At 38.8% G+C, this 26,837-nt stretch overlaps 1 protein-coding gene across 3 annotated transcripts in view; it reads left to right on the top strand.

Annotated features, from left to right (window-relative positions):
- pcdh11 (protocadherin 11) overlaps positions 1–26,837 on the top strand; it is a 138,240-nt gene that overhangs the window by 90,364 nt on the left and 21,039 nt on the right. For 2 of the 3 annotated variants that reach the window (XM_046030611.1, XM_046030610.1), the window contains one exon: positions 2,372–2,570. In XM_046030611.1, coding sequence (XP_045886567.1) covers positions 2,372–2,570 — 199 coding nt within the window. Of the gene's footprint in view, positions 1–2,371; positions 2,571–8,296; positions 8,372–26,837 lie in introns of those variants that run through there. The other variant, XM_046030612.1, reaches the window with a different exon arrangement.

Genomic DNA, 26,837 nt, shown 5'->3' with positions numbered 1-26,837 from the left:
GGGGGCCCCCCCCCCCCCCCGCCTTGGCAGTGCCCCGGACTCACAAACAGTGAATTATGGCCTCTGAATCTAGATACATCAAGTAAATAGAATATTTTGCTAGCTGTTTCAACATCACAGCATTGAAAACCACTCACTTGTGCTTTCAGGGTGCTAATTGTGTGGATTTAGGTTAGTCAACCCTCTCTGATAGTTTTTAAATGAAGCTTTTTGTGCACTTGGTTTTTGGCAGTTTGTCCTTCGTTAGTGCCAGACTTTATTTCTCTCTCCCTCTCTCCTATTTTCCAAGCCTTATTTTGTCTTATCAAAGAACAATAAGCGCTTTATCTATGCACTATAGTGGCTAAGGAAAAAATATGTTCGCACAGAGACATCTCCTCCTGAGCTAAAGGGAGCATGTGTTAATGATGTTTTTAATTCAGGACTTACATATTGCCTTTATTGCTATAGAAAGAAGAAAATCAAGATAGTCATTTGCGCTCCAGTTGTATTTGGTCTCAAAAAAAAAAGTCTGTTATCAGTTTGAATAATGGGACGAATAAAATTCACCGCAATAACCGAAGCTGAGGGTGTAATTACATTTTATGTGTTTTATGCCCCTATACAGTGTGATGCAGTATGATGTTACTCAGAGAATCATGTGAATTCAAGCTACACTATATATCACTGCAACAATGCTCAGTCTTACCCGAATTACCTCAAAGCCAAGTAAGATCTCATTTTTCTCTTTGTCAAACTCCAAGCAAAAGATAAAAAAACGAAAGTACAAAATAAAATAAGCAGTGTCTACAGATTACCCTGTGTGCCTCACAATATGAGCAATTGTAACTGTGTGGTTTGTTTTCTGGAGGAATTGCTAATATGTTAGCAGACACGACTACATGCAGGATGTGTTTTCTTTTTTGACTCCAAAGAAAGGTCGCAGCATGAACTTCTGTAAACCTCCAGAGAAATCAAAGAGCCGTGCACCTTTCAGAAGAAAATGCCCACACTCCTGTGATCCCCAAGACTTTACAAATCAAAGTCTCAGCCTCCACACACATTTCCACTTCTTTTGTGTCTAAACTGGGTGAGAGGGAAAACTAGGACATAGTTCAACCTGTTAATACACATCCCGTCCATTATGAGGCTGGGAAGTCTCAATTATAAATCTTATAGTCAGTTTATTATCTGAAAAGTAATTCACCAGACTCAACAGACCAGAAATCATTTTTTGGGTTATGAGGTCACTGTTTCAATTAGTCCCCCCAGTGACAGGATGCGATTTTGGCAGATTTTCCTACTAAAAGCAGGTAAAGATGATGGATGCAGTGCTGGGCGTGTAACAACAACACTTACTATACAATTAGAAAAAGATTTCCCTTGTAAATGCTGTCTCACAGTACTCATTCACCCATAAACGAGCATTGTTGTCACCACTCGTGATGATATTAATAATCTTTGTTTGTCGCTGGTGGTGTGCCAAGACTCTCTTTAGGAGCAGAAAAAATACCTATAAAGGATACTTTCTTTGATACCAAGGTGAATGCATCCCTGGAATGTTTCTTTCTCAATAAATGAGTCTGAGTTTGAAAAGAAAACATAAAAAAGAGAGTAACTGACATCAAGGGTTAAACCTTGTATTGATAATTATATCGGTTTAATAACTTACTAAGGCTTTTTACAAGGTAGGTCAGTTCATCCAAAAAAGACAACAAACAAACAAACTGTCTTAGCTGTTGTGATATGATACACCAATAGCTATGGTTTTATGTGCCCATGTTTCGAGATATTCATCTCTGAGATTTCTGTCCTTACCTCAGTACAATGGGGGTGAAAGGGTTTTCCATTGTGGCATCCAAAGCACTGAAATATTACATTTTTAAAAATTCAACAAAAGCGGGCTTCTCTGGAAGGAATGTCCTTGTTCGTCTGGACATACCTCACTGTGAACAGATTTCATTGGAACTACTTTCTACTGCAAAAATAGTCCCTATAAAAACAGTTCTTATAGTGTTTTTTTAATTATGCAGAGTAACTTTACACTTAAATGTAATTTTTGAATGCTGTGAGCACAACAACATTTCATTCTTCTCCATTGTATTTGAGATGGAAGCAGAAATCTCAGATGTGGATATCTCAAAACTTTCTTTTCCAACCGTTTATATAAATTAAAACTTTAGTATCAAAGTAGCAAACAATCTTAGGGCCTCTGCAGACATGTTGGTTAATGATTAAGTTATGTTCCTACTTATATTTGGGCCTTCTCTGTTGTGCTCACTTATCTTTTCCTCGTTTGTAGGTTGTTGGATTTTTTTGCACTTTTTCAGGCATTTTAAACAGGACAGAAGAGTTTCTAGCAGAACATTTCTTGTTTGTTTGTGTGCTCCAGACCCAGCGCCGTGTGACATTCCATCTTCCAGACGGTTCCCAGGAGAGCTGCAGTGACAGCGGGCTGGGAGACCCGGAGCCTAGCAGCACGGCCAGCACCACCCAGCCTCTTCCTCTCAGCTTCCCCCAGGAGGAGTACTATGAGCAAACATCACCTAACAGCCGCACTGAGGGAGATGGAAACTCAGATCCTGAATCTTGTGAGTACTGAATTTTGTTATTTTCAGACAATGTTGCAAATATGTTATTTTATTTTTTATTATTTTTTGTGATTTTTGAGGTTGACTTTTCCCCATTTTCTGAAATTACAGCTGTGACTGTCGTAGTAAAAGCCCTGCAAACACTTAACAAGAGACCATTTTCAAATTACACCCCAGATACACATAAAATTAAGTTTGCTATACATGCTGTTTTTGTGAGGTCATTCTTTATACATACAGGACAACAGTTGGATTGCACTGCTGAGAGGGAAATAAACTCCTATTCCATGTACAGTATTTATCAGTGTCTTTGTGTTGAAATTTAAAACCAAAAACCATCTGAGTGCTATTAGATTTGCAAATAAATTGAATTTGATCAAAACAGGCAGTGTTGTCACGGGAGTACAGAATAATATTAAGTATGTAACTTGCACAATGGTGCATTTATTATTGACAACTGAATTTGTAAGGCTGAATTTAGTAAATTTTGTCCACTGAGGGGGAAATTATACCTCTGAAGTTGCTCTGTTGCTGAATTTATACAAATGATTCACAAGACAGCTGTCACTGCATGGCTTACTGCCCAATGATGTTCTCCATAAAAAGCTTCATTGAAAGCAGGGATGCACAACTCTGTCCTCATACATATACAACAAATTTTTTTAAATCATTGCACAAATAACTGGCTGTGGGGGGAAAGAAGACTGCTTAAGACTCACCACAGAGGAACCCTGGGTTTTTCCACCAGTGGTAGTGTATATTCAAAGCCTGTGCAACAGCAGCATGCCAATGATGCTGCTGAAATGATTTTGCTCCACCTTAACATGAACAAGGCTACTCTGAGACTCTTGTTTCAACCCACCCCCCACCCCTTTCCACACTCCAAGCTGGATATTGTAGTCCTTGTGAATCTGATTTTATTTTGTGGAGGTAACTCTGCATATATATATGCATATATTGCGAACTGGATCGAGGCTCAGATTAGTGCAGACCTTCACTCCTCCTGTGGCCTGTGTGTATCATAGCCAGAAATGCTTTAGCACATAGTTACATGTCAACAAAAGCAAGTCTGGGGGGGGCTTGTATCCAGCAGAGAAAATCAACAGGACAGGTAGAAATAGATTGCTTTGCATACACCTACACGCAAGTATAGCCATTGTGTCATAGCTGTAAGTGAGACAACAGTCCTTGGTGCATCTGCCTCCCCAGCAGCTGCGTTGACAGGTCCGGGGATGGGGTGTCAGTGTGAGTGTGATTGTGAATGCATTTGTTAGACATTAGACAAGATGGGTGACATCCTGCTGGTGGCTTCCTGTTTATTTGCATGCAAGGTTCCATGCCATTTGTGATTTTTCTGTTTGTGACAAGAGAGTTTTGCGAGTTACAGCCAGAACTCTTGCTTTTTTTTTACACGAGCAACTGACCTCCATATCCCCTCTCACGCGCACACACACACACACACACACAAACACACACACACACACACACACACACACACACACACACACACTCAAACACACATCTGTACACCAGGCACGTGTATAAATGCACATACAAACACGTACATGTAATGATCCAACAGCTCTTTCCTCAGCTGTTCTCCTTCATTCACCATGGTGACAGCAGTGATTCATATATGTGATTCATTTATATACAGAGGCAATTGCTCATCATCTCATTAATATTCAGTGACATAAACATATCATACTTTATAAACTTTCTCAAATACCGCACTTATTACCCGCTTTCCCTCTGGGGTAATATTTGTTGAAGTGCATTAGTTTTAGATAGAAGACCATGCTAATATAGTAAATGCATGTGTACTTTTACAAATTGCTGCATTAAAAATCGCAGCACAGTGAGAGCTTTAACAGAATAACTGGGAGTGTAATAATGGAGTCTAATATTAGTAGCTGGATATTAGAAAAGTTATTTGACCACAAAGCTCTTTGTAGTTCTCTGTTGTAACCTTATCACACCAAATTATAACAAGGTTAGTAATTCTTACTGATGTTACTGTAAAAAACAAAAGAACTACTAAAAGGAGAAAGGACCCACCATATCTGAAATTATTGATTCATTTCTTGAACATATATGCATATATATATATATATATAGAGAGAGAGAGAGAGAGAGAGAGAGAGAGAGAGAGAGAGAACCATGCTGCTTTCAGATATTTTTTGCTTGCCTTGTGTCTAGGAAGTCCATATTTAATATTTGAATAATTTAATTATGAATACACTTTAAACCACATATATTCTCACCTCAAATCATGAAAGTTCTTTTATTTGCTTTTAGATGCTTTAGAACACACACTTGCACACACACACCCTCACATCATTTGAAGGCAGGGTGAAAGTCATCTGACTCATCTGCCTCTATTTTCTCCTTCCAGATCTTTAAAGATAAACTCAGACTCTTTGTTACTAGTTCAAAAAAAGAGATGGCTCCTGTGCATGTTGACCATCGCAGAGATGAGTGCAGTGGTGACAGAGGGGGGCTAAGATGGATTAGATATGGTTTTATCAATGAGCACCAGGTTGGCATGGCGGTGGCAATCTCTTATCATGTCGTCTCAATTTGTAAAGCAAAAAGAACAAGGAAAAAGGGAAAGAGGGGACAGGAGATGGAATGACTCTAAGTGAAGAGGAAGAAATAAAGCCGAGAGATTGAAAGACTCAAGCGACAGTAGAAAAAGAATTTCAGGAGTCAAACACGGTATTGTTTCATAAAGGTGCCTCAGCTTGGACCTGAATGTCAGCTTCCACTGAATAATTGTCTGTGCCAAAGGCAAGCCATGTGGCCTTCTTATGACAATGAATTTCTCAACTCCTCTTTAAACCTGCATCTTTATTAGACCACCCACTCTTGAAATAAAGTTCATTTGACATTTTATGTTTCTATTATTTATGAGTTAGGCGGCTGTTCATTTTATGGGCTCTTGCTTCCCCCTCCAGGCTTACTTCACCACCCCGCCATCAGTCTTATGCTGTCACCTCTTTTGTCACACATTGTTCCAAAGGTTTTGATATTTCCTCCTCTGTCTGTACAAATAGATAAAAGCTGCAAATTAATATCATTAGCATGTGTGTTTTTAGGTCCAACCCCCATACATCTGACAGCTGGCTTTTACAGAACTGCACATCCAGAACAATTAGGCATGATGAATCGTACCTGTCCCCTTTGGCCAAATTGCAACACTTCATCAAAACATCAAAAACAGGAATGCATAATGATATGCGATGCATCTCTTCCCTCGAATAAGAAGGATGTACATTCCTGTTTCAGTTGACATTCTTCAGTGACTCAGTGGAGTGGCATCCTTGGTTTTCAACACAGTTTTATTTCTTTTTACAGTTCGCCAAAAGTGACTGACTTTTCCTGGAATCACTAAGAGCACTGTTTTATATGGAACACTAAAAGCATCCGGTTGATTGAAATGCCATTCTTGACCTATATTGGCTCAGACATTGTGTCCTGCTGATTTTGTTGTTGTTGTTTTTTAATAGTAATGACTATTGGCCTTGTTCTGAGTGATGTGACTGCACTTGTGATCAGTTAAGTTGTTGACATTGAGTAATTAAATGTCCTGTGTTTTTTTTATTTGTATATATTTATTCATTTTGGACAGCCTGTGCTGTTAAGTTGATGTTGTCTTGAAAGGCTTTTGCGGAATGATGGAAATCATCATGTCACAAACAGTGAACAGTGCTAAGCCCTCAGACTAAGTGCAGCAAAGTGGGAGCAAATCCCTAAGTCTAAATCCTTCAAATTTTTCAAACAATACACAATTTTGTTCTCTGGATGATTTGTAATATACTTAATTCTTTCTCCTGTTTTTGGAGTTGAGGGATTTAAGAGCTTGTTTGCCCACTTACAAGCAGCTCACTAAAGGCAGTTTTGAGGTAGTGCATTAGTCTCTGGAAGAAACATGAAAAAGCTGTACAGTATAGTGCCGTATCTTAATCTGTGGCATATGGCTTTCAAATGACCAGCTTACACCTTGTCTGTCTAAGTCTAAATCTGCTATTACGATAAGCCAATCCTTTTTAAACACCGCAAGAATAATAAGATTATAGTTTTAAATGTGCTGCACAGTATATTATAAAACTACAGACCTTTTACAAAATTGCTTCTTCAAATAGAAGGTTTCAATCGATCGATTTTGTTTGATAATTTTTTCACTTTGTGCAATTTTGTTGAAGGCTTTTATAGCGCATTATATAATTCCTGTTGTCAGTAGACAAATAATCTGATTAAAGGCTTGCTGAGTTCATACTTTGAGGGGGTTACATTCTCAACTCTTTGATTTCTGTAGGTGCAGAATTTTCATAATAGCTCTCAGACTGAGTTTCCAGTTGACTGATTTACAGCTGCCCCCTTTCTTGTCTTTGGAAAAGGCCACTGAACTTGATCTAGTGTGCCAAACACATTGGGACCACTTGAATTTTTAATACCTCTCAAACCTCTGAGTCTAACCAGTATGTCTGGCCGCCAATGCCTCGCTTGCAATAAGATTGGAATTCTACTGTCTAGACACAATCTGCCCATGAATAAAGGGATTTCATGAGGAGGCATGAAAAAAAGTTAGTTGGTTGTGATTGGAACTCTACAACTAAGCGGGATCAGCCTGGGCACAGAACTTTAACGGTGCGTTTTGTCATTCACACCAATACTTTAGAACATCATAATGTGACCGCAACAACACCATAGTGTTCAGAACAGTTAGCTGTATTAATTATTCATATGAGTCCAATCTCAGTTTCACTTTGAGGGTTTTCATATGCAATTAGAAGTAATGAATGTGCTTCTTAATTACATTCATTTGTGCAAATTTCCATTCCCCATTGAATTTTTCTGTGGAAACATTGTGACACTGACCAATGGCATATCATTTGCAATGTGACTAAATCTGTTCAGCATAGAACAATTAGCTGTAATTAGTGTTACAATGTCATCAGCAACCAGGGGGAAAGACTAAGCTGACATGCAAGGGAGAAGAGGACTCTTGTTCAGAGAGTTAAAAATCCAACGCTGATAATTGGCTGACCACAGGTTAGAAAGATGATGAATTGTTGTAAGACTGTTAGGCTTGATTGTTTCTTTTTTTCAACTTTTATTCGTGTAAAGTTGGATGAGTAGGCATTATCTTTGATAGAACTGCCCTTCTTCGCATTTACACACTTGGGGCTGCCAGAGCAACCTTTTACTTCTGCGAGCCCATCTCATCATCAGCTGCTGACAAATGAGTAGCTTCACAGAAGCAATTAAGAATGAAGTGCCTTGCTTAAGGGTACTTTGCTGGTGGATGCTGAAAGATGGGAGGAAGCGCTTCTCATTCATTCCACATCATGACCTTACATATTGTCATGTTATCAGAGATATTCTCGCTGCTGTGTGTATATTTAATTCATGCACATAAAATGGTAATGCAGCATATTCCTTTTCTTGCAGTTATCCCACAATCTACAAGATAACTTCTTCAAACTGCTTTTTTTCACATCATTTGCACCAGTTTGCTTCCCGCTATATATTCTCCCTCATATAAATAAATAAAAGCCTTTGTGCCTTCTGGCTCCCAGAACTTTTTACAGCTGCCCCAGTGGGCCCGCAACAGAGCTAAATGAAGCAACAGTGAGTATTAACCTACATAGATTGGACCTTTCCTTTTAAGATGATTTTAGATTTTTTTTCCCCCCTTTCTCCTTTTTTTTGACTGCCTGGAGACTCGAGCTGAGTCAGAAGGGGATTTAGATGGACTCATCTGTATCCTTCTTTACCGATTGGGATTTGGTGGAAGTGCTCAGTCCTCAGAGGTGAGGTGGAGGGGAACCTTTGTTTTATCTGGTTCAAATGCCACACCAGTTGTCTCGGAGAAAGAGACGAGCTATTGATCTGGAGGAGTCAACTCAGCTCGCCGAAATCTCTCTCCACCCTCCTTCAAACGACTGAAAAGTGTCATATTAGAAACCTCCTTTTCCAGTGTATTAGGTCCCTTCTTTGTTGCCCTGCCAAAGTCTTTTGTGTAGTTGAGACGGGAGCTTTCTGGTACAATCATCCAGATCTCAACAGGACAAGAAGGAAAAGATATTAAAAGATTTCGGGTCAATCAGTGCATGGCTTGCACCATGACCAGAAGAAAATAACACATTTAATGGAATTGAACACATTATCATGGTGTGGAGAGGTGACTCATTGAAGCGGACAAGCAGTGTTAAAACACCCCTTTAAGTCTACTGCACATTATGAGTGACATGTACTTAGTATTTATTTTTCAACTTAGTTTTGCAGCGAATAATGATTGCTGTAAGATGTTTGTTTTTGACCAGAAATCTACAAATTAACCTCTTTTTTAATGAACTTGTACTTATTTAGTAATTTTATTAAACTATTTTAGGGGATTAAGTAATTTTAAATGAGAGATGTCTCCTGAGAGATGTAATTTGAATACTCAAAGAGTTCATTTGGATTTTTAGGAGGAAAACAGGAAAGTTGGCTGGATACACCATGTTTGACTGTCCAAAAGTTACTGCTTCAAATTCTCTCAGCAGCACTGTGACATGAGTGGGCTTTTTCAAAGACATGTACAATTAAAATACTCATTTCGAAGTTGTTAACATGTTCAGTAAGTCTCGTGTCTGGTTTGGGAAGGGATCAATAGCTGCCAAGTTTGATCGTGTCTCTGGACAATGTATTCTGAACTCGACAGGGATAGAGAGAGACTTCAAACAAGGATAGGGGCTCAAAGGCCCCAGCCAGCGATTCACTTTGTTCCATTTCACTGACTCTCTGATTCCTTAACTGGAATATGGCTCGGACTGCATATTAAACCTGTGAAATGCTGGGTTCGAGAGAGGTGAACTGCTTTGGGCATTGAGCCCATCTAGCTGATACGATCTCAGTAACATCAAACATAAATGATTAAAAACAACAACACACCTGAAATCAAACACAGGCAAGCTATTTATTGGATGTAAATGGTGTCTTTGGCACACGGTGCAAAAGGCTATGTAGCAACTATTTCTATCCTCATTTAATTTAACCTGGTTCAAATCAAGCAGCCAGTAAACAGCGTTAAACCTCTAACTCTGAGCTCCACAGATAATAACTTACTTGAACTTTTAAACTCACCACAGATCTGGATACCACAAACCTCCCATCTTTTCTCAAGAATCACTTTGTCCTTTCAGTGTGATGAGCTGAGGTTATACCTGCCTGAAACAGTAGAAACTTTCACTCCCTTCAGAAACTGGAGAAAAACATGGGAAGCTATAAAATATAGATGTGCTAATGTTTTATTCAAAGCCATTTGTTATAGATAGCTTTTTACAAAAATCCCACTCCTTTTCATTTTTAGTTTGAGAGCCGGTGTTTGCATTAACATTTTTCCCTGCAATTTAACTGCCGCTGTCCCTCACCCCGACCCCACCCAGCTCACACATGTAACACACATACACACACCAGATAAACAATGTATCCCTTCACAGCTCGAACTAGAACCCAAAGCCTTACATTATGGATATGTCCCTTTTAATTTCCAGACATTCCACACATAAATCTTTGAAATTTGGGCTTGGCTTTCAAATAGGGAAAAGTGTATGTATCTCTGTACATGAAAATGTCTGAATACAAAATCTTGACATTTTGACATATTATGTTTGTCTATCGTTTCTGTCATGAGGTCAGAGGTCAGCCTGCTTCGTATTTCAGAAAGGCCATTATTCTCTGGCTTGGAGGTGTTGTATTTCAATATAAGCAATAGCAATATGGTTTATTGTTAACAACAGCATTAGTGAGGCTGAGATGGGGTTAGAGGAAGTGCATCTCTCTCTCTCTAATTCTTTTCTTTCTCCCTTCATCCTCCTTCTTTTCTCCCATCCCTTCTACCCCCCTTTAAGATAGCACCATAGACCTATTAAAATGCATCGTCTCATCCCTTTCTCATTTTTCACATGCAGTCAGTCTCAAGGATAAGGATGGCCTCTGCTCAGAAGGACTTATTGACCAAAATAACTGTGCATCAATATGTCTCCTGAAGGCTGAGCAGACCACAGCATCACAGGGGTTATATTTTCACCAACTCTCTCAGCCTTTAATGTTATTGACCTAGGTTGTCCTGATATGCTGCAGAGCAGCATGGCAGATTAGACGCATATGGCCAAAGCCATGTTAAAGCTTCATTGTTCTGAAAACAGCACATTTATTGTTGTATCAGAGCAAAATGAATGTGACAAATATGCTGACGGATGAGAAAGAGAATGAAACAAGAGAAATTTGCTGTTTGAGAACAGCATGCTGTGACCAATGTAAAATTAGATTGCTGCTTTTCTTTGGCTTATTTTTCAATAAGAAATCACTATGAGATAAACTGCAGTTTTGATGAGATTAAATTTACAGTGATGCTGGATTGCTGCAATGACATCAATGATATGATGACAGACGGCTACAACTATGATGCCATCTGTCTATATTTCACGTATTAGCATATTTCAACTAAAATGTGTCATTCACGAGAAATGCAATATTTTCCTGTGAAATCATTAATTTCACAAGCACAGGCATAAAATTGCAATAAATCCCATGTTTAACAGTTCAGTTCACATACACACAAACTCTCGAATTCTGATGAAGTTACAAGCTGTTAATTCAATTGTTTGAAATATAGTAAAGCATGCAGGTTACAGTATGTTTTTAATCTGCATCCTGACTTACCACTGTGATTTAATCTAGATGTTGAATGTGCACGGATGAGCGGGATTACCACCCAATGTACTGTATAGAACCCTATCCTCACCCGATCAATGTATGCACTGACTGGTTGATAAATTGGTATTCACAGACAAATGGATCACTTCAGAAACCACTCACAGGCTGGTAACTCTGACAAATGGAGTACAGTGTGGCAAGGAAAGGAAGAAGGAGTTGTGCTGAATGAGCGCAGGAAGAGAGAGAGAGAGAAGGAAGGGGATGGGGTTTTCAGATGGGACATGCTGTGGGAGGATATTTTCAGGTATGCCATGCAGGAAATGTTTGGCCTAATACAAAATGACAGGGGGCTTTTGAGGGGCTTGACACTAAACACAAACCTGGTTGTTGTGAATCCTCCTCAGCAAGTGAGCCGAGGCATTCATCACATTCACCGTGGTTAAGTTTGCGAGGCTCTTCTGTGCCCGGGCTCTTTGTGAGGCATCTGTGGAAACCTCAAGATAATGTAGCACCCGTGAGGTCAATCAGCTGTCTGCCATTCCATGCAGAAGCAGAAGCACACTTGGTGCTCAAGCCTTGCCAGAAGCTCCAGAGAGCCTGCTGACAGCCTGTGTCCCTTTGTCCCCATTTACCCCAGACACCTGCGTGATTGCATTGATTTGTCCTGATTCCATTTAGCCAGGGGTCCCACTGGATTTCAAGTGTCAAACATCTGTCCTATGGAGGCTCCCCCATGGTGACTAATTCAGCTCACAAGAGCTAAATCTTCACAAAACTGATTGTGAATATGCAACACAATTTGTATGAACAAAAGGAAATTGAATGTTTCCAATAGTTTGTATGGGGTGATGTGTCTTTAATGTTATTGGATTTATAATATATACATGCTAACATAACATAAAATAACGTAATACTGTGTAGTGATAACATAACATAAAACCTTTTTTTAAAAAACATTTGCCTTCTTTTTTTGACTAAGAAACCTAAGAATATCTACTCTACGCTCTTCTAAGTGTCAAAAATATATTGGTTACAGTAGCGGTTGATGAGTTCACAGACATAAATCTGGAGTCTTTGGATGTATCCCTTGGTGTTCATTTTAGATAGAATGACAAGAGAGGGAAAGAAATACAGAGTGAAAGAACGACAGAGTGAGTTCACAGTTTTAGCAGAAAATAGACTGGAACATCTCCTGAAGCCAGTTACAGGCAGCAGCGGCAGCAAAGTCTTTGTTATGATAAAATCAGGGACCTCTGCGAGCATGCCCTTGATTCTGCAGTTGGCTTAACTCGGCAGGTCACCAAGGGGAGGCAGATGTTGTCTTGAGGCATGTCCCACTGCCTCTGCGAGGGCTCCGGCTGGTGTCGCTGAGCTTACAGGTGCAGAGGGGATGGTGGACGTGGGGAGGGGTGGGAGTTGGAGGTGCGCTAAGCCGTCGCTCAGCCGCCACAGGCCAGGGTATGGTGGAATGAGCAGATATGCTCATTTTGATCCACTGAGGTATAATAATTGATGATCAGCCCTGCTGTCGCATCTGGGAGTCACTGTTCCATGCCATAATACACCCTTAATGCAACACATGGTGGTGTGGACAGATGTGCCATGGGGTCTCCTGCTGGCTTCTATTTCATGTGGCATAGAGGAGAATTGGGGGAATACAGGTCCATATAAGACACCGTAGAAAACCTTCTCTTGCACCTTAACTTCTTATACTGTGTTCAACATATGACTTAAGGAACTGAATACATTTGATTACTAAAAGCTCTCTTTGAAAGTATTTTTTCCTTGAAGCTTTGTAAGACCTTTTATTTTTATTATGCCTGTTTTAAACGTGCAGTGGAGAGGAAAAGCATAGACAATAAATGTTCAAGATGAAGGAAATTATAGAGATGAAGAGTAAAAGGAAGAGGCAGCTGCTAAAAACGCAGATGTCAATTTGGGACCATTTTAGTCCTAAAGTAAAGGAAATGCAGTTCATTGTACAAGGTATAGTATAAAACAGAACTTAAGTACCACACATGTACAGTATTTGTGTTCCATAAAAAGAAACACTAATTGTTTCTCAATTGTTCACTTTAATGAATCTGTAGAGAATAAACGAGAACGGGTTGCAAATAATGTTCTTTTTTAAATTCCAACTTCATCATACTTAAATCTTTAAACCTGACCTACTTTTTCTCACCTCTCCCGTATATCTGCTCTTGTTCTATAAGAAAATGTATGTACTGATCCTATTTAGTATTTGTTTACTTGATTTATCACCATTATTTTCACAGATGCACAGTGCATGCAGAAACTTCACACACCAGGCATACAAAGAAAACACGCATAAACAAGCGCATGCATACACATACACCTTGATCTGCTGAACAAACCTCCCACGTTGTACAGCTACACTTTAGAACTGAAATCTCGAGCACAAAACACTAACACTGACAACCTAAGGGGTCTTTGAAAGCCTCCACTCGCTGATCCCTCTTCAGTGTGGTTCTCCTGCTACAAGAGATCAAACATAAACACAGCAGCCCAGCGCAAGAACATTCCAAAACTCAACTTGCATTGTGTCAATACCTCTTTTCAAAATTAATGTCGAGCACTGAAAAAAGTTGAGGTTTCAGAAAAAAATCCAAAAGGATCAATAGGCTGCCATTATCCTGGCCACACTGAACAATATTTAAACCACTGCACGGCTTTGTCTGTTCAGAAAAGGAGCTCTGTTCCATGTTTGTTGTCATTGTTGGTCGTCAGTGATCCGATCAAATTTTAATCACACTATCCAGCCTCATTGATTTCAGTTTACTACAAATTGTGTTGACTGAAATGTTCTTTTTTTCTCCATCAGTGGCAATTACCCAACAATGAGCGCTAGATATCACAGTGTATTAGAAGGCATGGTGTTTGTGAAATACTGGGTTTTAGGCTATTTGTCAGCAGCTGCCAGGATTTGAATACAACAGGCACACAAGCATACATATTCACATGTGGAGCAGACACATGCCTGCATGCTCTCAAGTGGGCCCTCATTTTCTTTAATATACTTAAACACCCACGCGTCCACCGCTCACGCTGCAGACAAATGCAGGCAGAAAGACAGTCACACACATCATAAGCAGTCTTTTCTTATGTTATATTGTTTTGTTGATTGCTCAGCGCAGCAAACTTGTTTTAACCATGTTTGTCTTCATGATTCAAGACAAAAGAAATCATACATTCGGTAGAAACTCTCTCTCTACTGCAGTTTTCTGGTTGTTTGTGTTAACTTACTTGTTTTGCCTTCAAGGTCAAGAAGTCTAAGTCCTAGCCTCTGGTTATTCTAAAGATATGTGCTCTCATAAAATATACTGAAAATATACTGTATATCAAGGATCTGTAAATGTTCCATTCTTTCTCCATCTCACATGGAGGATCTTAAGTTTTTGTTCATCTTTTATTGTTTCCAGCCAGGCATGGCAATTATTATTGTTGTGTTGTAAATGATTAATATTAATTTTTTCCGAAATGAAAAATGTGCATACTTTCACAGAACCCCGGCAAAATCCATCTGTCTTACCTTTGGAGCATCTGCCATCGCTTACAGGGCCGTCCACCTCACGAGTCACAGGGACTTAGGGACATCTGTCCCAACAGATAGAAAATCAGGATAGGCCCATCCATTCTGTTAACGCTCCACTGAACTCTGTGTTATGTTCACCATAATTTGCTTTTGGTTGCTGCAGCATCCCGGAATATTGCTTTGCAGCAGCTCAGACAAAGTCGGCTGGTTGTAATGTGTCCCTTTTCGGCCATTCTGCAAGCAGATAATTTGATAAACCCCCAGACGTAATGGCTATGCTGCATCCTGATAAATATGGGTAATATGACAGGGGACAGAGGATTTCCCTAACAATTTCTGAAGAGAAGTTTGGCTATTAGGATGATTTGATATTTTCCGGACAGAGTACATTTGATCTGAGGGGAATGTATTTTGTTGGCATTTAGTGTAACACTGTATGACTTTTTTGGTTACGGGAATTGATGCATATATTGTCTGTTTCATTTCTAAGCTTGTTTGTGAATGTCAATGTGGTTGTTGTATTTGGATTTGTTCAGGCAGTATTTCTTTTCCAATTGTTTTTTTTTGCTGTTTCAGATACAAAGCCCATATTCCACGGGGAAAAACATGAAGTAGGGTTACAAATACAAAGTGTTACACCATTTCCTATCTTCTGTTATAGCACCATGTGCTCTTTTATGTCTCCCAAGTAAGAACACTCTCCACTGCACACATTTTATTCATAATACCCTCTTATATATTCTTGAAAACACAAATCAGAATAAAGTTAGTGAAACTGACCGTGCAGTGACCCAAAAGCTCGCTCAGCCATTCCTCCTTCTCTCATCTTGCTTTCTCTCAATCTTCTGAGGGTAAACACGGCAGCTATTCCTCATATGGTAAAATATGCAATCTGTGCATGCCAGTCTATGAGCGAGTTTTGGGTTAATCCTCATGAATACGTGACTTTGTCTGCATGAATAAATAAAAACCTGCTCACTGGGTAATTGAGGTGCTGTGCCTCTAACAAATGAGGACACAATTTGTAAATGGTTTAGACCCATGCTGTTTTATATCACATTAAAGCGCTTACCAAAATCATATTGATACATTAAATAAAGTAAATATGAACTTGAAATGATGGATTCTCCCCAGAGGACTCTGGAAAAGTTCTATTATGTTTTTGTTTTTTTCATTTGTTTCAGTTTTATGGAAGCTCCAGAGGGAAAACGCCACAGTGTGTTGATGGGTAAATGTTGTACCTGGTGGCAGAAAATATTGAATAAGTCATGATTTCAAATTGTTATTATACAAGTCAATTTTAATGGTTAACTGACTCTAACTCTAATTATTGTCTGATTCCACATAAACTTACTGCACATATATTTTTTTATTAAAATGAATATTTAACAGATAATAAATCTACAATAATGTATTCAGTATAATACATTAGTATTGTAAATTCAGTGGTTGCAATGTTGATTTGCTTTTAAAAAAACATAGATAAATGTACAGAGTGCAGTGGAGTGGGAGAAAGAGAGAAACTCATAGAGAAAGAAAGAGAGATGCAGCAGTGAATGACAGAGTTGAGGTCACCCATGATTCCCTCATGGCTGGTTGCTCTTCAGAAAGTGTTCCATTTTGTATTTAAAGTGGTGCCAATTATGGTCAATTTTATGTTGTGTGCATAAGGGATTCCATATGTTGATCCCCTTTATAGAAAAAAAAGCTGTCTGTCTAAAGGAGGTTTTGTGACAGAGCACTTTGCAATTTCCCACAGCAGCGCCCCTGGTAATTGAGCCAAATGTCCAAAAAGGTTTCAACATGTCACTAAGAACCTCAGCACCTAGGTTGTGTAAACATTTATAGACGAGTGTAGTGTTGGCAAATGTAAACCAATTATCAGACCTTAATAGTAATATGGAAAAGAAAGAGAATTACGATACACAGTATAAACATAAGAATATTGAATATACAGATATATATAGAACTGTAGACTTCTGCCAGTAGAGTCTGTGCCTGTGTTGGTGTTCTTGCCTGACACACATACCAGTCTTATCTACATACATCTGCTGACCTGATATGGACATATTTTTATTGAAAGTTGTTGAAATACCTGTTTGATAGGAAATCATAGGATAGGATGTCTTTGTTGTTGTTACCTAACGGCAAAGTGTTGGCTTAATAGATATGATCTGCACCACTGCCAACTTTTTGCCCACAATTAACAAGGAGGCTATTTATCTGTGAGTGCCAGTTTTCTGTTTGTTTTGCACGACTGAAAAGCCACAAGAGGTTACATTTTGAGTGTGTGATGATGAATAACATCAAATGAACAATAAGTGCAGTCCAGGGGAGAACTTTCAGATCAAGATCAAGCTATTTACTGTTAAGATTTAGATTGAGTGAGAATGATACTTGGCCTAAATTATATACCTGATTGCTTCAAACGTGTGTAGCATTCTCTTCTTTTTCCACTTACTTACGCAGAGGACTACCCAGTGGCATTAGAAATCAAATTACATGAGTATGACCCACTAGGATATTACCATATTAGTCAGACAAAATGTTTTTGAGAGCCTGGTTGTCACAATTTTGTGTTATGTTGAGATCCTCTGCTTGATTCATTTGCACATTCATTAATTTGTGGTTTAATTTCCTAAATTGGCTGTTTGAAATTAATAATGAACTGATATTTCTTCTATGCTGCAACTAACTATTCTTTTCTGGTTGACGGGCAGCCTTGACCAAAATATAATACACATAATTCTTTAAAGTTTCCATTAAGGATCAAGGCTTTTTGCCTCTCTGCTTCACTCTTAAAAAACAGAACAATGCTACATAAGAATGTGAAACTGGAAAGAAATGGAGGTCATACTGTTAAAATGTTAAAATTGTGTTGTTTGCTTGCAATTATTTTTTAAAAATATCTCTGGCAATTGCTGTGAAGGCCAGTTTGCATTTGCTCAGGGACTGACAGAGCAATTAGCTTCTTGAACACCAGAACACCAGTGATGTATCATTGCTTCTATCTTGGGAGACAAGTGTTATAATGGCCGACAATTTGGGTAGCATTTACTGTAACAGCAAAAATACACGACTATTATGATACTTATCTCGCAATATCTGATGACGAAGAATGCCCTGGGAATGATATAATCAAACTCAGATAGGGCACCTCCAGCTTTTAGCCTGTCATTTACCACCACAGTACACTTTTCTGGTGTTCGATATCCCACCAAAGCAAGCCTTTAGAAGTGCATTGATTTCAGCGGGGTCCTCTTCGCCAGTCCTGCCCCTCACGCCTCGTGCTTGACCCACTTATTTTCTCATCTTTCCCTGTTTTCTCATGAGAGTTATGCTTGCACGCTGCTTTTCCCATTACAGTGTGAGTGGATGCAGGCCAAGTATGATTGCATTGGGTAGTCTGTCTCTCTCTCTCGCTCATTGTCTCTCCCTATGACTCACAGAAACACACACACACACACTGTGTCTACCTGCATGAGTTAGGTGATACCAGCTCAGTTAGCCAACAAATAAATCACCAGACAAATTGACATATATGCCACAAGAGAGACCATCTTTAAAGGGATGGTAAATGGACTGTGCTTATATAGGACCTTTCTAGTCTTTGACTACTCAAAGCACTTTACACCGCATGTCACGTTCAGTGTCACTGAACACTGCATTTACTATAAGAATTTCATGATGGATGATGACGGATTTTGACAAAGCACTGCATTTAACCCTAACCTTAACCCTAAACCAAGGGCCCATACTGATCCAGTAATTCCACAAGATATCACTGAACATATGGAGCTGGACAGTGCATTAGGCACTCTCACTCACTGTCCATCTCCATAGAGTGTAACATAAAATAAATCAAATATATTACAATTTTAATGCATTCATTTAAAATTTGGAATCTGAACTCTGAGAGTCTTTCTGTCTGAATTCACCCTGTCAGAGAGATGCACGCTGGGTAAACAAAGCCACCTGATGGGCAAGGATGTTATATTCCAACATCTTTTCATACCTGATTACATCTCTACATAATTCATTTATACCGTACCACTTCTCAAACAGTGAACGTAAGGTGCTGGTTAGCAGCAATAGAGACAACCTTTGACTACATTTCAATGCTGGCATGTCAGCTGTAACACAACAGTGTATACAATGAACAGAATACTTAAGTTATGACCAAACAGAGGAAAGCTTTCTTAGTTGATATACTTTAACCACTCTTGTTTAAAACAGCTAAGAGGAAGGTTAACTTCTGAATTAAGCTTATAGATACAATGAGGGAAGAGACAGCCACATGCTTTTTAAACACCAAAAAGTAAAGCATACATCTGCAATGCATTCTCACTCGGTATGAAGAGTTTGCTACATGTAATGAAGCGGAGTCCCACTGTTTGCCTGAGGCATCCTCACGTATATAGCTTGAAGCTATGCAGAGCACTCTTCTGTGCAGCACTGTTGTGGGATTTGGGTTGGTAGTGTGAGAAACCTAAGATCTGTATTTTTCACCTTGTTGGAGGTACATCCAGGACCAGAACATCTTTTAGGCATTTTGCTGATCTTGTAAATAAATGTAAAAACTCACTGAAATAAGTAAAATAGTGCCTGCCTGGTGAGCTGTTCCCTCACCAGGTAAGGTTGGGTACCTTATTGTACTGCATTATAGTGTGATCATTGTTTAAGTGGCTCAGATTACAGGAGAAATAATGCCCGAAAATGGTCAATTAGATCAAATTCAAAATGTTAAACTGTTATGTTTTATAATGTACTGTATATTGTATAAAAATCTGTCAAAGACAAATTATCCATTTTCATTTAGTTATTTGACAGGTGCTCTAAGATTTTCATTTTGATACTTGATCAGCCAGACAGGATGAGGGAAAGGCATGCAGGCAGCAGGGTTTAAGACTGGAGTTCAGGTTTCTTTGGAAGGCTGCATAATATTTCTTAACAGGGTTGAAAGTAGGCTTGAGGCAGGCCTGTGGATATTCTCCCTTCCTCTCCTGGATTATCATTTTTAAGCAGCTTCCTTGGGAGTACCCAGAATGAGCATTATAAAAACCAGGGCTGAAAAAAGAATAGACCTTACCAATTTAGTTATTTCACCAATTTACTTCCTTTCATAGGATTTTGCAAAACGTACTGCTCACACTCATCCAAGCAAGTTCTGGCTTTTTTCTCCCAAAAGCAAAAACATTGTGAGCTTTATTCTGTTGTGCACACTATTACTGTAGCTGTAGAGCAAATGCTGTCATCAGAATAATACAGTTACTCCTTTGTCCTTGATTTGTTTGTTTTAATGATGAGGGAATAACATAGCAATATCACACCCGGTGCCGATGCAAAGAAGTATGTTTTCATTTTGTTAAAGAATTCATATAAACTTCAGTTTGGAAAGATAGACTCCAAACTGAACTCATGAGGGTAAAGGGAAGGAAAGGAGTGTCAGTAATCTCCATGGAGCAACCTTATTGTTTTATGCAGTTGACATTCATTTGCCATGCTGTATATGTTGAAATTACAATTCAGTATTGCTACTACACCGTATCAGTGGAAGCAGAACTACAAAGGATCCATCACGTGGAGTGGTTGCATTTTCAGCCTACTGTGTCCAGGTCACACCTGTAAGGCCAAGCCTATTCTTATTAGCTAGAAAATCTGAACTTCTTCAGGTTCCTCTTTCTGATTTTCCATTTCACAGCAACGGCATTTGCATTTTTCAACAGAGGCAGGATTTGAGCAAAGAGTGTGATTGCTCTCTTTGCTAGTTAAATGTTTAAAGAAGACATGCAATTTGAATTGCTGCAGAGCTCATCAATATGAAATTGGACTAGTGGAGGGAAACAAAATGTAAGGAGGCAGCCTAGCACTCCATATGCCCAAATCCAACACTCAGTTTTCCAGTAACACAGGAGTAGACTTTCAGGGGAAAAAATCCTAAGGCTACTTTACCTTTTGAGGGTTTTCTTTGTTATCAACAGCATAAATACTTGCAAAACATACCAGAGCATCTGCAGGGTAAATCTGGGAAAACATCAGACACCATTCTGGGTAGAAAACAGAATGGCTTTTAAGAGAAAGAATTAAATATTAATATTTCATATTTAAAAACATCAGGCAATGAATCTAAACCAAAGAATAAACTGTTTTGAAAATGTATTGATGATGAATTCACTGTGTCAATCAATCTTATTCCTACATTTACAGTCAGGAGACAGTGTATTTTAATGACAACAATAAACAGGTTTGTAAACTAGCATAACGCACCCTATATCCATCTGGGGAAAACATCACTGGGCCTCTAAGCTTGTTATCTGTCACTCAGAAAAGGATCCAATGGCATTCATAATGCTGCTAAAGCCCACCCGTTGTTTTCTGTCCCCTTATCCTGCTGTGTTTGAAGATGTGTCGGCAGCAGAAAATTATTAAATTGTATTTTTTCATTCTCAAGGGTTGTCAGCAGCCTTGCAACAAATAGAATTTCCCAATATAATTATGATTACTAGAGGGAATGTGAAAAAGAAGACCTGATATGAGGTAAACAGGGATGTTCCCAGCAAACAAGGGCGGGCTGAGCCTTTTGACAAGTATCACCTCTTTAGATCTTACACTTAATGTCAAGACAGACCCAAATTTGACTGATAATCAAGCTCTGTCCTAACACAAATATTGCTCACCGGGAAGAAATAATTTGTATGGAGAGACAGTCAGAGTTCAATAGACTTTCTGTCATCGACTCCTTCAGCTGATAAAACGCACAAGGCAGCAGGGCAGAAGGGGGCCATTTGCAGAGTTGACAGATTCCATCATGAATGACTTTAGCATACCTGAGCGCTGCTCTTTCCCCGCCTTCCGCATGCCCTCTGTGAGCGAAAGGGGTGATGAATCAGACTTTATGGGCCTTCAGAATGCCGGAGAGGTCAATCTGTGTGAATGGCTGTTAAAATTCGACATAACTTGACCAGGCCCTTTTAACAAGCTCGAAGCCATTCTACACCCACAGTCCACACACATGTCCGCACATTTGTATCGTTCTCTAATTTACTTTGCCCTGATAAGCTGCTTGCTGAGTTCTTGAATAACAAACTTGGCTACTGCTAGAAGTTATAGTGGAAAACAAACACTGTAACTGAGTTCATGATCTGCCTTGACTTGTTCCCTGACTTTTCACTGCTGCTTGCAGTGATGGACGAACAATAGCCTCTGATCTCAGGCTCAATTATGGTGGGTTTTTCTAAAGCCACTATATATAGTACGTAGTTCATTGACTGTTAGTCATTATATTACCCTTGCTCTGAATTCTTCCTTCTAATAAAAAGAGAATAAAAAATAAATAAATAAAAAAAGAGTAGGAGGGAGAAAATAAACTCAAATTACACAACATGTTCTTTCCTGATTTCTAATACAGTGGCTGCAACAGGAGGAGAAAATGATGTGGGATCTCATTGTTTCATTATTATCTGAAGCTGATGAGTTAATCTCTTTGAAGTTCTTTCCCTTTCATTACTAAAACCCCCAAAGCACTGCAGGCAAGCAAAATATATACACACACAAATGACAAAATTGGGGAAATTAAAAATCTGATAAATGGTAACTTAACAAAATTAATTAATTTGACAACCATAACTGAACAATATGCATGTAGTAAGTTCATAAAATGACCCAAATGAAAAATGGATGGCTGTTTGTCCAGCAAAAGTTATACATTATTTTTTACATTATGTTGCAGTGTTCTTTAGGTAGCTATGTTCTGTACTAATATGAACACAGAACACCCCCATGCACGGTAAATAACGGATAATGCTTTGGTTGTTTTCCATATATGGGCAAGACAAAATAGGAGTACGGGACACCCATGGTCCTTTTTTTCTCAGATGTTTTCATTTTTTTACAATCTATAATTTCATAGTGTGAATGAGTTTTAAAGCTAGTGAAGGTGACGTTGGAAAAATTAGCAAGAAACAGCTATATTTTGAGTAAGTAAGTATCCAACTGAAAAAATCCCACCCACTCCTTCCAGGCATTCCTCCAAAGCTATGCAAAACACATTTTCATGCACAATGAGTGCACGGACAGAGAGCGCCCAGGTAAATAGGTACGTAAGTAGACAGGCAGTTAGGCCAGCCAATCATTTCCTTTATTGGCTGTACTTATTACATTCCTGCGACAGCCACAGATACTGGATTATTTTCATTTTTATGTCAAGCTGTTTGATTTATTGATTGCTGTCGGGATGTAAAGAGAATTTCAATAAATATAACAGAAAATGCTTCTGAAATACATTCCCTACCCTAGCTTTAACCTGACAATCATAGTGGCAGTATGAAATACATCAACATTCTATCTAACCATTTTAAAATGTCAAAAACATGGAGAGCTGCAGTCCATCTAGCTTATTTTGAGTTTTGAGTTTTTGAGAACTGTAAAAGCCTCTTGATTTTTATTTTTATATGTCCATCATGTTGCCTTGACAACAGACTTGGCTAATCCATAGTGCAAGGGGTAGACTGAAAAGGGCAGACTGATGCACAAAAAGGGTAATATCACCTGACTTGTGTGTCTGATGTTTCTCCACTCTGATCTTCTCTCTGAATATTTTGTTGATGTTTGAAGTCACATTTTCACACAGCCTCGCCATGTGCACGTTTGTGGTTTGTGCATGTGTGTACATTTTGCCAGTGGTCCGGCAATCATAGGGAATAACACAGCCCCATGATTGCACACTGCCCTTGAAAAAAATCTATTCCCAGTTGAACTCAAAACAGCCGGAAGCCTTTCTCACCAAACTCAGTATTTTTCCTGTATACATTCTGCTATAGGTGGACAAGACACATAAACAAAAAGAAACAGTGGTATTTGTGGAACTGAATTACAGTAGGACACTTAATGTATAATATGCCCAATGATTTGCTTTGAAATTATAAGATTACTGTACCACATAAATCAAGACAACATAAATATATCTATCAGATCACAATGTATTATCATATGTATAGAATTAACCTCTGTGAATTGAACAAATGTGCTTTAGTGCACCCCAGGTTAAGTGCTATTTTCATCCACATGTCAGCTGATTTGGTCTTTTTTTCTTGAAGCATTTTAGATCTGACGCGCTTTTTCTTCCTGTTAAATGTCACTGACAGGTTTTGACATGAAAACTTAAGTTAGCAGTATCCAACCTGTCATACTGTATTTATAAACAGCTTATGTTTCCTTCTCCGAGCCTGACAGCAGACGGGGGGTTTTTAACAAACATCCCCACATGCATACATAATGCCCTATTTCAAATAAGAGAAAGCTTGCCGCTCCATTTAATACATAGTAATTCTCTGACCACCAAGGGGAAGCCTTCTGTCCACAGGTACTATGGGCTATAGATGGCAACCCTGAATCTTACTGTATAGTAACACAGTTTACCACTCCCTCATATCTATACATCAAGGGAATGAGTGATTTAGTGTAATGAGATTATGCCTCCCGAGGAATCCATGTGGCTATGCAGAGTCAAAGTTTCTTGGAATAATCCATCTCATGATGAATTACCTCGAGTTTTTGGATGAACTTTGGTTTGCGGTACAAACTTTGGACGTCATGCATTGGCTGCATCAGCTGCTACACGCTGCGTCCATGTTGCGTGGATATTGATTGATGTAGCTAAGTAGTGCAATTGCTGTCCTACACAGCAGCAGACAAGGCCGATAGAAATCCTGTGGATTTCTATGGCTCAAGCAGGTTTAAGTCATCAGCAGAATAGGAATCTCTTGGGTCCCCAGAGAGTTAGGCTGGGGATACATCAAGGGCAGGTGTGAGGAGACAGGTGACCCACAACCTTTGCCTCCCACTGCCTGACCTTGGAACAAGATTTCTGTCTCCGAGCTCAGGCTTAAATCGTCCTCACTAGATCAATTTGATGATGTATAGAGGGCTGGGAAGGAAGCTTGGGATAAGAGCTCAATATCTAAGTATAAAGAGACACATGGGACATGGTGTATCTGTTAATTCACCTCTCTGTTTTCTGCACATTTTAGATCTGCTTAAGTCAGCAAAAAAGAACCGTGGCACGGCATTGCACTGGGAAATGCCCCAGCTTTTCGGTACATGTACAGTAGTCGTGATCAGTATTTGTATTTCCTCCTATAATATTTGCCATAATTGGCAGCTTGAATCAGTTATCAGTTAAGATGTAAGGGGACTTGTGCTTCAAAATCTGGGCAGCAAATTCAGAATTATTAAAATTTTCTTTTTCTAGTCCATATCCCTGACATTGCAGAAACACGTGGATAGTATTCCAGTAATGCTCTGCTAATGTTTTTATGTGGTCATTTAGTGAACCAGCTGAATCAACAACTGTAATATATGCACATTTTAATAAAGTGTTTTATGATATGTTTTTGCATTCTGGTGTCACACGATTAATTTCAAATCAAATGTTTGGGGGTAAAAATCTTTATCACTAAATTGACTGCACTATAAATCCTGAAACTTTTTTTTCAAGGAAACATAATGTACTGAACAAGATCCAGCATTTCGCAGACAGATCAGATTATTATATTGTGTGTAAACCCCACTGCCCACCCCCAAATGTGCTCACACAAACGCACACAAAGAGAAGAAATTTGGTCACATTGACTTGGCAAGTGGATGTAACCAAGAATTAAGGTTGGCTTGCTTGTCAAAATGCAATCTCTGAACAAAGTGATGAACCACAAGCAACAAGACATCCTTTCAGGGCCTGAAAATTCTGTGAGCAAATCTGTGACCACAGAGGAAGAGCACAACATGAATGGCTGGACACATTATGAATGAGCAGAGTATGAGTAAGTGAGTTTTATATGGCCACTTACCTCATTTCAGTCCTGCTCTTCTCTTGCAAATGCTGTGCTTATAAATAGTATTTTTTTCTGCACCATCAGAAGTTAAATACTGGTAAAGACATGCATAACAATGTATGTTTCATTTCCCAAATACATGAACCTTGTTGGTTACTTCAGACTTGCTGAAGTTTTAAAGGGCATGGCAGGAGTTGATTTCACGCAAGCACTAAAGTACTAAAGCACATTAAGTAACTCAAGACCTCTGTTTTGAAGAAATTCCACCTCACATGCACATAGCTTTCTGACAAAATCCATAAATGGCTTTGACATTACAGTATTAATGTAAGTAGTTTATTAACTTTTAGCTCAACTCAAATAGTTTTTGTAAAGATATAATCTTATTTCACAGTTGAGTCTGGATTTAAAATGTTTTTCTTTCTTTTTACATTTTGAATTTTTATAAAATCTCCATCAGAACCAAATTATTTGTTGTAAACCGGTAATCTTCAAGATCACCTTGTGAACACGTAGAAGATACATTTTTGATGGCTAATTACACAGCTATTTACATTTTAGCTACTGATGTTTCTTGCATATAAGCATTCTATTTCACACAATATGTACATGGGCACTAGTGAGTAGGTGGCATGCGTGGCTAAAACATCAACCAGGTGGTGGTTTGAAATTTCTCACCTTTGGAAGGAGTGAAAGTAAGCAGATGGCAGGCCTTTAGGGTCCAAAGCACATTGTCGACAACGAATTACAGTCCAGAGGGGAATGGGATGGCTGATAACCTCCATCCCATGGTTCCATCTGCTGAACCCTAAGCAAGGACAGCGCATGCAGACATGCAAACCCAGACACTGACATCTTGCAAGCCTGATTTAGGATTGTACAAAAGGTAAAAGGTGAAGAATTACTAATTGTATTCAGGATGTGTTGCATAGCTTTTCTGGAACACATGTATTTAGTTTAGTTTACAACAAATAATTTGGTATCATAAACCTTTGGTAATTTGGTATAATTTGGTAATAATTTGGTATGAATAAATCATCTTTCTGTCGCAATTTTGTGATAACTGCTAACTAATTGATAATCTCTAATTTAAATATTTGTTCAAAAAGAATTTTGAATTGTAGTACCTTTTCTGAACTACAATAATTGAGCTCATAATAAACAAGTGACGAGGATGTA

This window comes from Micropterus dolomieu, linkage group LG19 (assembly GCF_021292245.1).
Source record: "Micropterus dolomieu isolate WLL.071019.BEF.003 ecotype Adirondacks linkage group LG19, ASM2129224v1, whole genome shotgun sequence".
Classification (NCBI taxonomy): domain Eukaryota; kingdom Metazoa; phylum Chordata; class Actinopteri; order Centrarchiformes; family Centrarchidae; genus Micropterus; species Micropterus dolomieu.
Note: the sequence above shows the minus strand (reverse complement) of the source record. Positions and strands in the feature narration are given on the sequence as shown.